This window comes from Glandiceps talaboti, chromosome 3, assembly GCF_964340395.1.
Source record: "Glandiceps talaboti chromosome 3, keGlaTala1.1, whole genome shotgun sequence".
NCBI lineage: Eukaryota > Metazoa > Hemichordata > Enteropneusta > Spengelidae > Glandiceps > Glandiceps talaboti.
Window position 1 is genome coordinate 4,276,012 of NC_135551.1, and position 15,225 is coordinate 4,291,236.

Genomic DNA, 15,225 nt, shown 5'->3' on the forward strand with positions numbered 1-15,225 from the left:
TTATACAGTGTAGACATAATTTATTTTCAGTTTCATGCCATGTACACCTGGTGGCTATTACACATATACACACTGAAAGTGAATTAGTTTGATTCAGTTAGAACTCCATTTGTTACCTCCTTAGGTATCAACACCTAACAATTTTCAACACACTGTGTTGGTAATAGTTCACACGGTTTACATAAATTATTCACCATGACCTTTCTGTTTTGACCCAGTATTAGGATTGAAACTTAGGTAAGATAAAACAATGTGAAATGGATGTCTCACATAGTGTGTTACATTTGTGTAAAGGTTTGATTGAAATCAGTTGATCCATGCCAGAGATATGTGGATGAACACATGTATGAACGTACGGACAGATGGATGTACATGTACAAACGGAACCCACTGTAATACTCCCAGTACTTTAGCTCCCTCTGGGTAGTGTCCATTGCGGTTATCTAACAGTTCTATCTTTGATAATATGTTGTGAGACTCTGAGAGACACAAGCCAATGAAAAGTTTTGCTGATTATGAAACTATAATATCACAGAAGACAGTTCTGAATTCCAAAAATATGGGGAGTAGGGGGGGGGGGGGGGGGGGGGGAAGAGCGCTCTTTCTCTCTTCGGGATGCATCACAAAATGTATAAAGTTCACACCCTACACCTCAATACTTCTTTCCACTGAAAAGCTTTGCCGAAACAAAATGTAATAAATTTGACAGCTCTCACCTCAATAGTTCTTTCTAAGTAATCATTGGTACTTAGAACCCTCTGTACTTCTACTTCAGTTTCCTTGACACATTGTTCTAAATGTTGACATACTGAGTTAGGTACGTAGTCTTCTTTCAACTCTTCTTTTAGTTGTTGTAGTATTTCAACTTGTTCCAGAATAGCATAGTGTAACTCTTCAATCTTTTCCGATATGTTCTTAGGTTTTTCTTCTCGATACTTTGGTAACGTTTTCTTAGGTTTGTCTTGGGGTGGGGGATCATTTGCTAAAGCTGTCTTCTCCTCCTCTAGTTGTTGTCTCAAACTGGATTAAAAGAATAACAAAAATAAGAAAACGAATTTAGACTCAGTAATTTTCATTTCTAGAATTTTTGTGAAGAAGTATGATTTGTACCTGTGTCCTATAAGACTAAGATATATGTTAGTCACCCATTTTCAAACTGCGTATCTCATTAGACTGTAGTTATCTACCACTGGATATATGGCAGTCATCATATTTGAACACTTTTACTGAAGAACAAACTGAAGACATGTATTCATAAAGATTTTTGTGTGGATTGAACATTAATTATTGGCACCATTGAACACAATCTGATTAAAATCTGATTGAAATGTTATGTGGTGAAAGCAACTAGATGTCTTTATTTACTTCTATTTCCATCATTTTGTGTTGTTTGTTGTGTTCCGGGTGACCATCACCTTCCCACATAAACAAAGGAAGGGAGAAGATCACCCGGAACAAAACAAACGAAACAGCGCAATGGAAATAGAAGTAAATCAAGATATCTAGCCACTTTCACTACATCAGATTTTAATCAGATTGCACCAAATAGTACATGTACTACTATGTTTCTGGAGTCTGATGTGTTATAAATGTTCTAGATTAGATTAGATTAGATTAGATTAGATTAGATTAGAAGACAATAAACTTTGTTGTTGTTGTTGTTGTTGTTGTTGTTAGTATTATATTTCTATAATGGTAACTTTTATAATTCAAGCTATGAAAGAAATAAACTATGCACATTTACATTTTTCTCATTTTCATTTATCACCTAAAACAGCCCTTGCTTCTAATTCTGCACATAATTGATTTCCATATTTCAAAATAAAGTGCCAAACTAAACTAGAATATTGAGATGGACTTTATTTCACTATGGGATAATCATATAACAATAGGTAAAACTCAAAATATTCCACATAAATGTTATACATGTAGCTACACTACGTATAAAAATTCAACATTTGATAAATTATATATTTGCCTTCAATACCAGATGGTGTTGTCAAATAAATCCCCAGGAGTTCATAATCCTGTGGGACTTTTTCTTTTTTACAAATATTGATCAAAACACTTGTTTCTGACATCATTACGTCAAAACATCAAAGCATCATTAACAATTTTTTGCTTTAGGCTAGGGTAATTGTTCATCATTTCTTTACATCATTCCTGCAGATGGTGAACATAATTTATTTCTGGATAATTCTGTTTTGAATTATTTGATGTTTTGTATATACCAGTAAAAAGGCCATTATTTTATAACTGTAGGATAATAATGTTGATAATTTCTTGTTATTACCTCTATCAACCAAGGAAGTCGAGTAGAGGTTATATTTTCACCTTTGTTTGTTAGTTTGCAGGATCTGTAAAAAATTATGAATTGATCTAGATAAAACTTCCAAGAAAGATGGCCTATCCCCATATCATGTATATTACAAGAGGTTTAATTGAAGGCATGTAAAATGACATAACTACATAGAACATCAACCATTGAGCTCCAGCTGTTGAGGGCACCCTTCTTTGGTTTTTGTTTTTCTGTACATTTGGTTTATTAGGAGAACTGCTCAGTGTTGGTATAGGTGTGTACTCTGTTGAATATTCTGTAGTCTTAAAAATAAAATACTGTTTCCACGCACACTTACATGTACATGCCATAGGGGTGCGTAGTATTTCTTAAATTCTAGTTTTCCTTGTCTACAGGCTACATGTAAGAACACTTTGACTTGAATATATATTTCCCTTTATACCTTTATGGAAAGTTACCTGAAAAGTTACAGTATAGAGTGTATATTGGTACATTTGTAGTAGCAGGATTCATTTGACATTTTCCTTAGGAAAACAACAATCTAAGCAATACTACATGTCCCTGTGGTATGTACATGTACAATCCAAGCAATACTACGTACAATTTACGCAATACTACATGTCCCTGTGGTACATACATGTACAATGTACAATTCAAGCAATACTACGTGTCCCTGTGGAATGTACATGTACAAGTCAAGCAATACTATGTGTCCCTGTGGAATGTACATGTACAAGTCAAGCAATACTACGTGTCCCTGTGGTACGTACATGTACAATGTAAGCAATACTACGTCTCCCTGTGGTATGTACATGTACAATTTAAGCAATACTACGTCTCCCTGTGGTATGTACATGTACAATTTAAGCAATACTACATGTCCCTGTGGTATGTACATGTACAATTTAAGCAATACTACAAGTCCCTGTGGTACGTACATGTACAATTTAAGCAATACTACGTCTCCCTGTGGTATGTACATGTACAATTTAAGCAATACTACATCTCCCTGTGGTATGTACATGTACAATGTAAGCAATACTACGTCTCCCTGTGGTACGTACATGTACAATGTAAGCAATACTACGTCTCCCTGTGGTATGTACATGTACAATTTAAGCAATACTACGTCTCTCTGTGGTACGTACATGTACAATGTAAGCAATACTACAAGTCCCTGTGGTACATACATGTACAATTTAAGCAATACTACGTCTCCCTGTGGTAGGTACATGTACAATTTAAGCAATACTACGTCTCTCTGTGGTACATACATGTACAATGTACAATTCAAGCAATACTACGTGTCCCTGTGGTACGTACATGTACAATCCAAGCAATACATGTACTACGTGTCCCAAGGGTCCCGTGGTACGTACATATACAATGTACGCAATACTACATGTCCCTGTGGTACATACATGTACAAGAAATAATAAACATGATTTAACCGAACCATTTCTGTTATTACATGCACAGATTGATTTATAGGGCCAAACCAAAGCAATAAGATTAATAATAAAATTAACATTTTGTCATATTCTTTGTTTTACACCAAACAAAGCACTGTGGTGATTACAGAGTTCTAATCTAAGGATGATAAGAGATGTACCATTTAAAATAGGTCAGCTGTATTTATCAAATGACAAGTTATATTTGAGAAAGGTCAGCTATATATTAAACAGTATACGCCCATCTTATATGATTGGACCACATCTACATTTTGTGCATGTATGTATCAAAAGTAAAAGATATCTTTTTTAACCAAATGATTTTCAAAATTTTGTCCATAAATTTATTTATTTATTTATCCAACGGGAGCTAGTCCCATTTATAGGCTCCTTTGGTTCAGTGTTAGTGCAGGAGGAAACCAGAGTACCCGGGGAAAACCTGTGTTGTACGGTAGAGTCAAACTGAACAACATTCTTCTTAAGATCTTACTTACAGCATGGTAAATTTTATCAAACCCAGGCTGCAGAGGTAAGAGGCGTACGAGCTAACCGCTCAGCCACCGCCAACCCTTAAAATCTGATCATTTTATATTTTTTGACAAGAAAGTTTATTTTATAGAAACAGAAAGAAGAGACATAATCCTCCACTGTACAAATCTGAATTGTCTTTATGATATGAAAACATACAGAAAATATCAGAACACAAACTGATCAGTGATTTCAGAGAAGTTAAAAATATCGCTATAGTCTCAAAATACCCATAAAATTCATATAATATAGAAACAAAAGATATCTACCTATTAACAAATGAGAACAGCCAACCCCCCACCCAAACAGCACCCCCAACCCCCCCCCCCCCCCCACACACACACACACAGCACATACTATACACATTGAATATCAATCTAACAACCAATTTCAGAAATGAAGTCGAAAGCAGGAAAACTTGATGTACAGATGAGTACAGACAATTCACCTTGTCACTATTCTCAGTTTAGCTATCACTGTCAGCAGAGATGGAAATCTAATACTGAATTTAACAAACAGAGTTTGTATTTGGCGTGCATCATTCATTATCTTTTACTTATCAGAATATAAATTATAGAGAAATAAAACATTATGCACTGCTACTTTGAATTTCATTGTTTCCTTTTAAATTTATCTGGAATCGTTCAAAATCATGAATTTAAAAATATTATTTATTATTCTCAGACTAGTAATTTTCCAGAAGTTTGGGAAAAAAAAGTTCCTTTGGTGTCTATCAAATGGTGGCTAAATTTAGACAAAAATTCTAATTTGTTGTGTGTAAAATATAACTATCTTCTCATGCAGCTTATTCAATGACTGGTTGAAGGAAATTTCCCACTGTAAGCCTTGAGGAAGTTTTTTCTTGAATCTCAAGATATCCTTTGTTACCATGGTAACAGTGAGAGTAATGCTTTTACTAACACTGCATGAATACAGCATATCAGCTGGACACATTAAAAAATCCTTGGTTCACATGGACGCTTCATTTCATTTAATCTATCAATTTCATGTATTATTTTGTTGCCATATAATATGGTAGTCATTTTCATAATGGGATTGATACAAAAGTCATCTTCATTTCCTCAATTTCATACTGCCCTATACTTGGTATGCCTAGTTTAAATGACTACAATTGATTACAGCGGAAACAGAATTTGTGTGACATTTCAATTTTGGGAAACAATGTTTTTATCATAAAGCTAGACATTTTAATGACACAGCAACAACTATGCAGAGAAACCGTACATACAGTAGGATCCTTGTACCAAATATACCACATCAACAACTAATAAACATTGATATTCTTGTACAGTGGCATAGAAATGGCTTCTACTGTAGAGATTGATGATACATGAACTTGATATTTTTTAATGGTTTTTAATTGTTAAAGTGGCACAAGCTGAGTTTATAGCCTTTTCACTTACATGTATGTTAAAATACTTACAAAAACATTTGATAAAACTATTCTAGTATAAAGTTTTATGTTGAGGCATGTCTTCTATGACATTACAATTTGTTTCCTGGCATTGTTACAACTGTTGGTTGCGTACATGTACATGTACATGTAGTAGGGACTTCCTGTACATTTGTTTACTATGTATATCTTATATCACCAGGTTTGAGTTCAGTCAATTACAAGTCATGGCTAAAGTATACATCACGAAGTAGAATACTGTGAGTACCTTTTCAATGTGCAGAACCAATTATCATCAATTATGACCAATTATCAAACATCTAAACTCAGCTTGTGCCCCTTTAGCTTTCCTACTAAAATAAACATGACTTTGATTACAATGTACTTACTTGTCTGCATAGATCTACACCCATCTATGTGAAATCACATCTTTTATGGGTTTGACAGCTGTATATGTATTTATGTAAAAAATGCCGTGTTCACTCAGTGAAATGCCACACCAACCCTATTTCCACTGTAAATTCACAGGTTACTTACCTTTCATTTTTATCCAGGAACTGTTTGGCCTCCATTTCTAACTTGTTGACTCTATGCCTTTCCTCTGTCACTTCTTTAGTAGCTGCTGTACCACTACTAGCTAGACTCTGTACCTGTTGATACAGGACCTGACTTGACTGAGATGACTGGCTATCCAATAATGAACCCATGTACAAATCATACTCATTCTGTGTATGCACAAAAACAAAAAACAAAATATTACTAAAAAACCTAAGAAAAATATGTACACGTAATGAGTGAAAACACAAATAATTGCTTTGTTATCAGAATACATGTACCATTATAAGGCATAGTATGATATATTCAATCTGTATCTGTTTGAATACTGGAGACTGTATCACAATTGAGCAAAAATCCTCCAGAGGGATGTGCACACTATGTTAGTTTTAATCACGTGGATCACAGAATGATGACAAAGCGGACTTAAATTGTTCTGGTGATTTCCACATTACAGTGGACTCTGATAGTGCATTCCAATGGTCCTTGATATGAATGAATTTTTGTAGATTTCGGTATAACAACTTGGTATGATGAGAGTTTTAGTGTGTCTATTTCTGGATGGTCTGTTGTTAAACTGAAAGTGAGATCCAGCAGAGATAGCTACCAGGCCGTTGATAACCTTGAAAAGTAAGAGGAGACGCTTAGGGATCAACAAAATTGAATGTCACCAATTTTTTTTTACAAAACATGTAAAATGAAAAACATTGAAATTTAAAGTTTCCATTATAATTTTCAGAGAATTCTGCTAAATTGCAATGGTTTCTTTGGTAGTGCCTATCAACACAGTGCTCTCCGCCAAAGTGGTTTTATAATTATTACCCTTGATAAAGCCCCATAATGACACAACAGCCCTTTTCAACATTCTCAACATACAATAATAATAATAATAATAATGATAAAAATGATAAAAATGATAAAGTAGACTTATACTAGAGCACCTCATCTCTGCAAGCAGAGCTCAAGGCACAGTACCACAACTGTAGTCAAAGAGGTGTAAGGAATTAAAGTCCTCTGTCCTACCATGTCCCCAATTATAAAGTACAACTGACTTGGACACAATTATAGTTCACATCTTACCAAAGGGCTATCATTAGTCATTCAGAAACAAATTACAACAGTGACGATTGAACTCTCAATACACAGATGCCAAGCTAGCCACTCTACATTGTACATGTACCATCACACTATTGCATAGCCTACCGTACATGTACATTGTTTTGTACTTGTAGAATTGAGCTGAGTAACTAATGCCAACACTATTTCAGATATCCTAACTGCCATTTTGATTCTTTGAATTTTCGTTCATAGGAAAGACGAGCAATAATTCAAAATCCCAAAAATGGCAGTGGCGATGCTCAAACTGACAATCTGAAGACGCCAAACTAGTCACTCACTATACAACCATGATGCCATATACATAAATTTAGCTCAATTTACAAATTTCACCACTGACTATATTCATTAAAGAAACACAAAAATATTAAAGCTGATTTAAAAAAGCTTAATTCTAAATACTTACCACCCTGATATAAAGAAAAATAGAGAATTTACAATCTTATACACCTAATGTCCATACTGGCACAGACAAGATACAACAAGTCTCCCTACATCAACTGCTATATTAAATCTATCATCTAGATTCACATGTTGCTGTATATAAATATACTTATAATCAACGCCCATTAACTATTATTTAATACCTATTTTATGATATCTATAAGGATAATGGACACAATAAATAAACGATATAAATCATATTTATATTTCATAAAATACATTTTACGATGTACTATTATAATTACTGCCAATAAGCCTACATTTTGCTTGGTGCTATTGCAAACATAAAACATTGAGATAATGACATTGATAACTCACAGAATAATGGCTGTGATGGTTGGCAGAGGTAACATCTACAGTCATGTATGCTAACAGCATATCTAACTTATGTAATTATCAAATTCAACTACTTAAATATGTATTATTTCTATGGCAACATGTCTTTAGAGGCCAAAGTAATAAACAATGAAAATGACCAATTTTATGGACAATTCACTAACAACTTTAGGACTATGAATTATATTCAATATATTATCATGTACTGCAATTTGATTGGTTGATTGAGTGTTCAAAAGATTGGTTGTCATTAATTACGTATGCAGGTGGCCCTGTAACATGAATTAGGAACAAATAATTGACAAATTTAAATTTGGAAGTGGATGCAATCACAAATGACAAATACACATGTGCAGTAAACCACTGCTATTTACTAAATATAAAATTAATGATTCTCTGTAGGGGTGCTTGAAAACTAATCCTAACCCCTTTGGTACATATAGTTTTATAATACGAAGTATTAAATGATCATTTCATCAATTCTTGCACTTGTGTTGATTATTGCTATCAACTTAGATATATGCAAGGGGTTATGGGAAGACCTGTGGTGATGGCCTCATATTTACCACAATCTCTTATCAAAATGAGGCTTATTTATAATGTATACACTTTCAAAATTGAATAAGTTATCAAGGTACAGTACTACATTAGCACCTAAAATCATGTGTAAATATAAGGTGATTGTACTAGTAGTAATAGTAATCAATTCATTAGTCTAGTTCCTATACAGTATCACTACTATTCACAGTCTAGTCAAAACCATGACGAAAGATATTAATTATGGTTCAACCCCATAGTGAGCGAAGCACTAAAAGTGCATGTCACTAGTAATAACCGACTGTCGTCACCACTCATTAAATATTCATTTTGGTACAGCTGTTTTGATGATGTCCAATGTCCAACCAGGACTCCACCACTAGTCCGTTTAAACTAAATCACGTGGGGACGCAACAACATAATCATGTTTATATGAACACTGTAGGAGGAGCACAGGAATGTGTGCTGATTGAGGGACTTTGAAGTTTGACCAGACTATGGTTAGGGTTAGAAAACCCAGTTTAATAGTATCCAGACTATCAATTCATGGGAAGTACAAAATGTATACTGAAGGTAGAAATAAGCCTGATTAGATTTTTCCATCAATCTGTATTTAGAGCACATCACATCCTTAAGACCATCATTTCTGCATGAAGACTTTGATACCAATTTGAACTACTGAATTGAATAATCTTGCAGGTAATAAAATGGGAAATAAAGCAATTTATAGCAAACATTTCCTAGTGTCCAGATCAGGAATGTAACAGTGGAACACAATTGCAAATACATTGAAGGTATTTACCTATCGTTTTATCTCATCTGATTTCCCCCATGATAATACATGTACCAACTAACCAGCCAGTCAACCAAAATCAACTTCTAAAATTGCCAATTATTGGTATATCTTTTGGTATTTGAATGTAATTTTTCATTTGAATTATACATTTCTTTTTACATATTTACAATTACACTGTACATGTATATTCAGACTGAAATGTGCTTTTAAATTGATTTTAATGTCAAAGCATGTTTTCTTTTTATAACTACTGTCAACATTACATTTGTCTTCTGGCCGTTGTTAAAACAGTTGACGATGACTGCAAATTTAAAGCCAAAGTAGGGATTTCTTGAACTTTACATATATACACATGTATATATATATATACATATAATAAATTCTGTCATTGAATCGTTTATACATTACATGTATATCTTGATTCAAGGTTTGAGTTCAGTTAATTGCCCCTGGCATGTGGTGAAGTATGCTCCAGCAAGAACAATACTGTGAGTAAGTATTTAATATGTGGCATAAACTATGCCCAAACACGTGCACTGTAAACTTGGACCTTGTGCCCCTTCTCTTCAATACAATTTGTAGATATTCATCAATGTTGTAGGTTGTAACATTCTATTCAAGTTAAAAACCTCAACTCTCTAGTAGCTAATTTATGCACTAGTCAACTAACCTACAGTTCTAAAATATAATGCCTTCTTTCTGCATTTTCTGAACTTTCTGAACATTCATGTGAAGATAAAAATGAAAATTAATCCTTTTCTTTCTACACATATATATTACTCCAAAATAAAATTGACATTGACAGGAAATTTACAGTCTAGTCAAAGACCAGATTGTATAAAGATACATCTTGTCGTTCAGCCCTATCAGACTTCTCAAGTGATAGCATTGTATGACATACCGTATCTTACAGACAGTGATGAACCAAAGACATGCTTTATCTGTACTTTAGCCAAAAATGTTTCAATCAAAACATTCCTTTATTTTATAATCAATTCCGTAATATCTGCTGGATAAATCCACTCGCACACAAGGCAACACAATACTATCTTTTAGTTTTACACAACACCCATCTTATTCCACAGTGCATACAGACATACATATTTCAAAATATATAAAGTCTGCAGGGACATGGCCCAAGACTCAAGACAGAAATCTCTTGTAAACCTGAAGCACGACTCTCTTTCTAGAGTACATTATATATCAGGATTTTATAATGAAATATTAATGTGATGTCTTAGAGCCTGGAGTGGCGAGTCTGTTTATTACACAGTCTAGTATGTAATACAATGTAATAGTACCAGTATAATGGTAGTAGGTACGGAATACACACCTGTACTGTTTAGCTAATATTCCAAACTCAAGAATCTCCCAGTTTTTTTCTACTACCATACATTTTTAGTTTTCAAATGAAATAATACATAGTATCGATCCTTGCATTTTGTACTGTTATTTTTCAAAGAGAAGTATGCTAATTTACCAATAGCTATATATAATGGCAGCCATATTAAATGTCATTAAAGAAGATTACAAATAAACTTCAATAATGTGAGTTTTGGGATTTGAAATTTCGTCATTGATTCTGTCAAATGACAGTGAGAGCTGTTACTGATTAATATACAGTACAATTCAGTTTAATAGTCTAGGAGTATTCTATAAAGTAGATTTCTGAAGAAATTATATCATCAAAATAGAAATGGAAAAAGTTTGTAACCATGAACACTGAGGTAATCTAGTATATCGGTAGTTTATGTACATGTACATGCATACGAGTGTATGAATCCTAGTACATTGTAGTGATAAAGTTACCTTTTTGGAATCTAGTTTTGAAGTAACTAATGTAGTTTTCATCTGAATCCCTCAGATATTATCACCATTATAACATTATACAGTTTGGTCAGGTGAGCTCCTATTGGAATTAGCTGACACTGTGACAGCAGAGTAAATAAGTGGAAGGTTGTAACAGTGAACCACAGTCGCAGTTGAGGGATGGATGTGCTCCAATTTCAATGGATTCGTGTATTTTCCTAGGCCAATATTTATCCTGTCTGCAGACTAAGGATTGTATGAATCCTGTTTTGAATGTTGATGTCAGTAATAGTCACTAATATTACATAGTGTCACAACAACACTTGCAATTACATTCTACAAAATGTACTTCATCCCCAGAGTGTGATGGATTAATATGTTTCTAAATACAATCTTACAAGTCATTATTCACTGTACTCTGGAGTATTCATTCCATTTCAAACAGCGATCGAAACATTACCTTCTTTACAACTACAATCTATTTTTTATTATAACTTCACTGTCTGTTTGTCTATCTGTTAGAGTAAAATCACTTCTCAATATTTCTATGTACTGTTAGGCTGTTTACTGCACTGTCAAGATACATTGTACATCATTAAATAGTCATTGTATTCTAGCTACTCTTGTATTAAGAAAGTTTCTGCACACTGCCACACATATACCAAAAAGTTATCATGGTTTATCCTGCAACTGTACAGTTAAACTTACATAAAACATGTACTGTAAACAACATGTAAATTACCACATCACATAGTGTAATGTGTGTATATTTACACACTATAAAATCATTTGAATTAACAACAATCTGAATAGTGGTCATTCATGCTGTCATCATATTGGGTAAAAAATTTAAAATTCGTATCAGTTTTGACAAGGTAATCATTACAAGCAGAGAATATGCAGGCTAGTAGGTACGACCAGCATATGATGCATCTACATGTACATTGTAATGTACTAATGTATTGTTGATGGTATCACAACATGTAAGACACATTCACTTTACATGTATATCATTAGTACTACAGAATAAGGCTATAGACAAACTAAAACAAACACAACCTACAACCACATGACATATTGTTGTTGCATGTGAGTTATTTATTGTAGTGACAGGTAAATATACATTAATTTGACAATACAAAGAACAGAAAATTAATACATCACCCAGCCAATTGGACTTATTTCTCACTATAAAGTTAGATAACTAATCTAAAGAAACACAAAAATGGACAGAGCACATTCAATCATATACAAGTAAAGAATAGTAACAGTACTACTACTACAATGAAATGTATGAATGATTACACCTTTAATAGTGTATGCTTGTTGAATATATTTACTGGTGCATGCTCTAAGCTTATTGGTCATTGTAAAGTTCCATTTGTCTGGCTCATTTAAAGGACACAAAACAAGTGTTAAGGCCCGGTTACACGATGCAACTCGACTAGCAACACACCGTGCAATTCGTCGCATGCGATGAATTGCATCGTGTGCTCGCCCCGTCGCAGGGTCTTGCGACGTCGCAAGGTGCGTCGCAAGGAAACCGACATGTCGGTTTCCTTGCAACTTGTCGCAAGTTGCTTCTCGAGTTGCTTCGTGAGTTGCACCGTGTAACCACTTCGTCGCGTTGCAAGTAATAACCTTTGACATATACCTACGTGTCAAATGACGTTCAATGTTATGGCCGCCATGTTTTTGGTATAAATATTCTATTTCAGCAAGTATTTTTTATATAATTTTGATTTACCACCATGATTACCACTTATCAATAGTATACAATGTCTATGAATGCTTGATCTCCGCTGAATATCATTTTATTTCCAACTTGAATGCAAGTAGCGACATCGGAAAGATCAACATTGCCCTAAACGAACTTCGAATTGAATAGAGTTTTACTATCGATACCTCAACAAGTTTTCAGTCATTTTATTCGTAAATATTAGCAATTTTATAGCATTTTTGCCAAATTCCTGCCGCTAGAAGACTTGACCTCGATGACCTGTAACTTTTATATATCTACGCATGTGCAACAGTTTAGCTCTTGCGACTCACCATGCAACTAGTTGCATCGTGTACGCGCTCCGTCGCAGTTGCAAGCCTCGTCGCATGCGACAAATTGCTTCATGAGTTGCATAATGTAACTGGGCCTTTAAAGACATTACAAGAGTGGTAGATTGTTCATATGGTTACAATGTATTCAGAATTACACGTTGCAACTTGCAACAATACTTGTAGTTTTAGTCTGTTTCTAGCTTAGATCCACACTGATTCCACAGTCACTTGATTTCTGAAGTAGTGAGTCAATTGAGGATTAGCCAGACAACTTCACACAAACAATCAATAAATCTTTGTTTCCATCTCAATCACCTCATAAAATTAAACTCTCATTTAGGATAATATATTGTATTTTATAGCTAAGTGCAGTTTTATTGTAAATATAACTTAGAATTTTATTGCATTCAGTTTAAGATAACTGTAGGGATTTATTGTTTGGACTTAAAAGCTAAGACATCTTTTATAAAGTGCTTTGTTTGAGGTGATAAACAACATTATTACACATCTACCAGAGATCACTTGCACCAGTGTGTGTGTGTGTGTGTGTATACTTGATCTGCAGCGCAATACTGAAAACATTATTGTATACCTGCTGTATGCAAATGATATGCATAAGGATGTGATCATTCATTTTACACTAAAGCATGTGATCACATAGTGTCATTTTTACAGAAATTAGTTTTTTCGGATAAACATGTAATAATAACAGAACTCCATGCCACCTGAGTGCCAGTACTCACTGGTATTCATTCAATCTGCACCCAAAACTCAGCACCCCTAAGTGATCATGATTTCAACCTGTTAGTGTTACTACTAACATTGTATACTAAAAATGGATAAAATTAACCTATAGTTTTACTTTTTGGCATTTTAAACAATTTTCAATGAATAAATTGTTGGTTGTCTGATCGAAAAAATAACATTCCAGTTATAGCTAGTGTAGTTTTAATACTGACTTCCCTTCTTAAAAGTGAACTGTATTGGACCTTGTAGACTCACCTTTACTTTTCTCAGGATATGACCAAATATTGGTGTGTCTTCAATCAGATCATCAAAGATATTACTGTAGAGTTGAAGACGATGAAAGTTTGGACCACCAGTACGATGAACCTCATCTAAAGTCATCAATAACTGTAAAACAAGGAAGACACAATATTAGGTAAGTATTCATCAAATAGACTTTGTAAATAATAAGTACGCAGAATGAATAGTCTTGGTTACCCAACTCTCCCCATTCGGGGGCTCTACTTGTACTACAAGAACACCAAGATACATGTAAGAGTATAGGGAAACGTAATCCAAAGTTGCCCGCACCGAAAGTCACACAGTACATTTCTTCCAAGTCATGAAAAATGGGCCTGTATGCTGTAATTATAAGATGTACATGTACATGTATCAGTCGCTTGAGACAAGATAACCTGTCTCAAAGGTACCTAGATCATTCAGCCTGCAATGTTAGACATGAAGTGTTCCCCAGCATGCACTGCTCTGGGGAAGAGATCTGGTGCACGCAACTTTGGATTATGTTTCCCCCGATTCTCGTTTTGGTGGTCTTGTAGTAGAGCCCTCAGTGGTGAGAGTCTGGGTAACTGAGACTACACAGACGAATAAATATATGGTACAAAACAACTGTATGTAGCTCATACTGTACATTATACCTTGAAATCATTGTTTGAACAGTTACATAAACTTCAATTTCAAAGTAATGGAATGTGACATAATATATTGTGTAATTTGTATATTTTGAGCCTAAAGACAAAGTTCCCTATTTACATGTACATGTATATCTGAACAATAAAGTTACTTATAATTAAAATGAATTATACCCTACATAAAAAAAAAATCAAAAAAGAGAAACCCATACAGAATAAAAGCTTCTGGTTAT

General features: G+C 34.1%; 1 protein-coding gene across 1 annotated transcript in view; it reads right to left on the bottom strand.

Moving 5' to 3' along the window:
- Nucleotides 1-15,225, bottom strand: part of LOC144432885 (uncharacterized protein C6orf118-like) — a 56,224-nt gene that overhangs the window by 7,325 nt on the left and 33,674 nt on the right. Inside the window, exons 3-5 of the mRNA XM_078121181.1 lie at nt 14,340-14,471; nt 6,230-6,417; nt 717-1,020 (exon numbers count right to left, since the gene is read on the bottom strand). Coding sequence (XP_077977307.1) covers nt 717-1,020; nt 6,230-6,417; nt 14,340-14,471 — 624 coding nt within the window. The remainder of the gene's footprint in view (nt 1-716; nt 1,021-6,229; nt 6,418-14,339; nt 14,472-15,225) is intronic.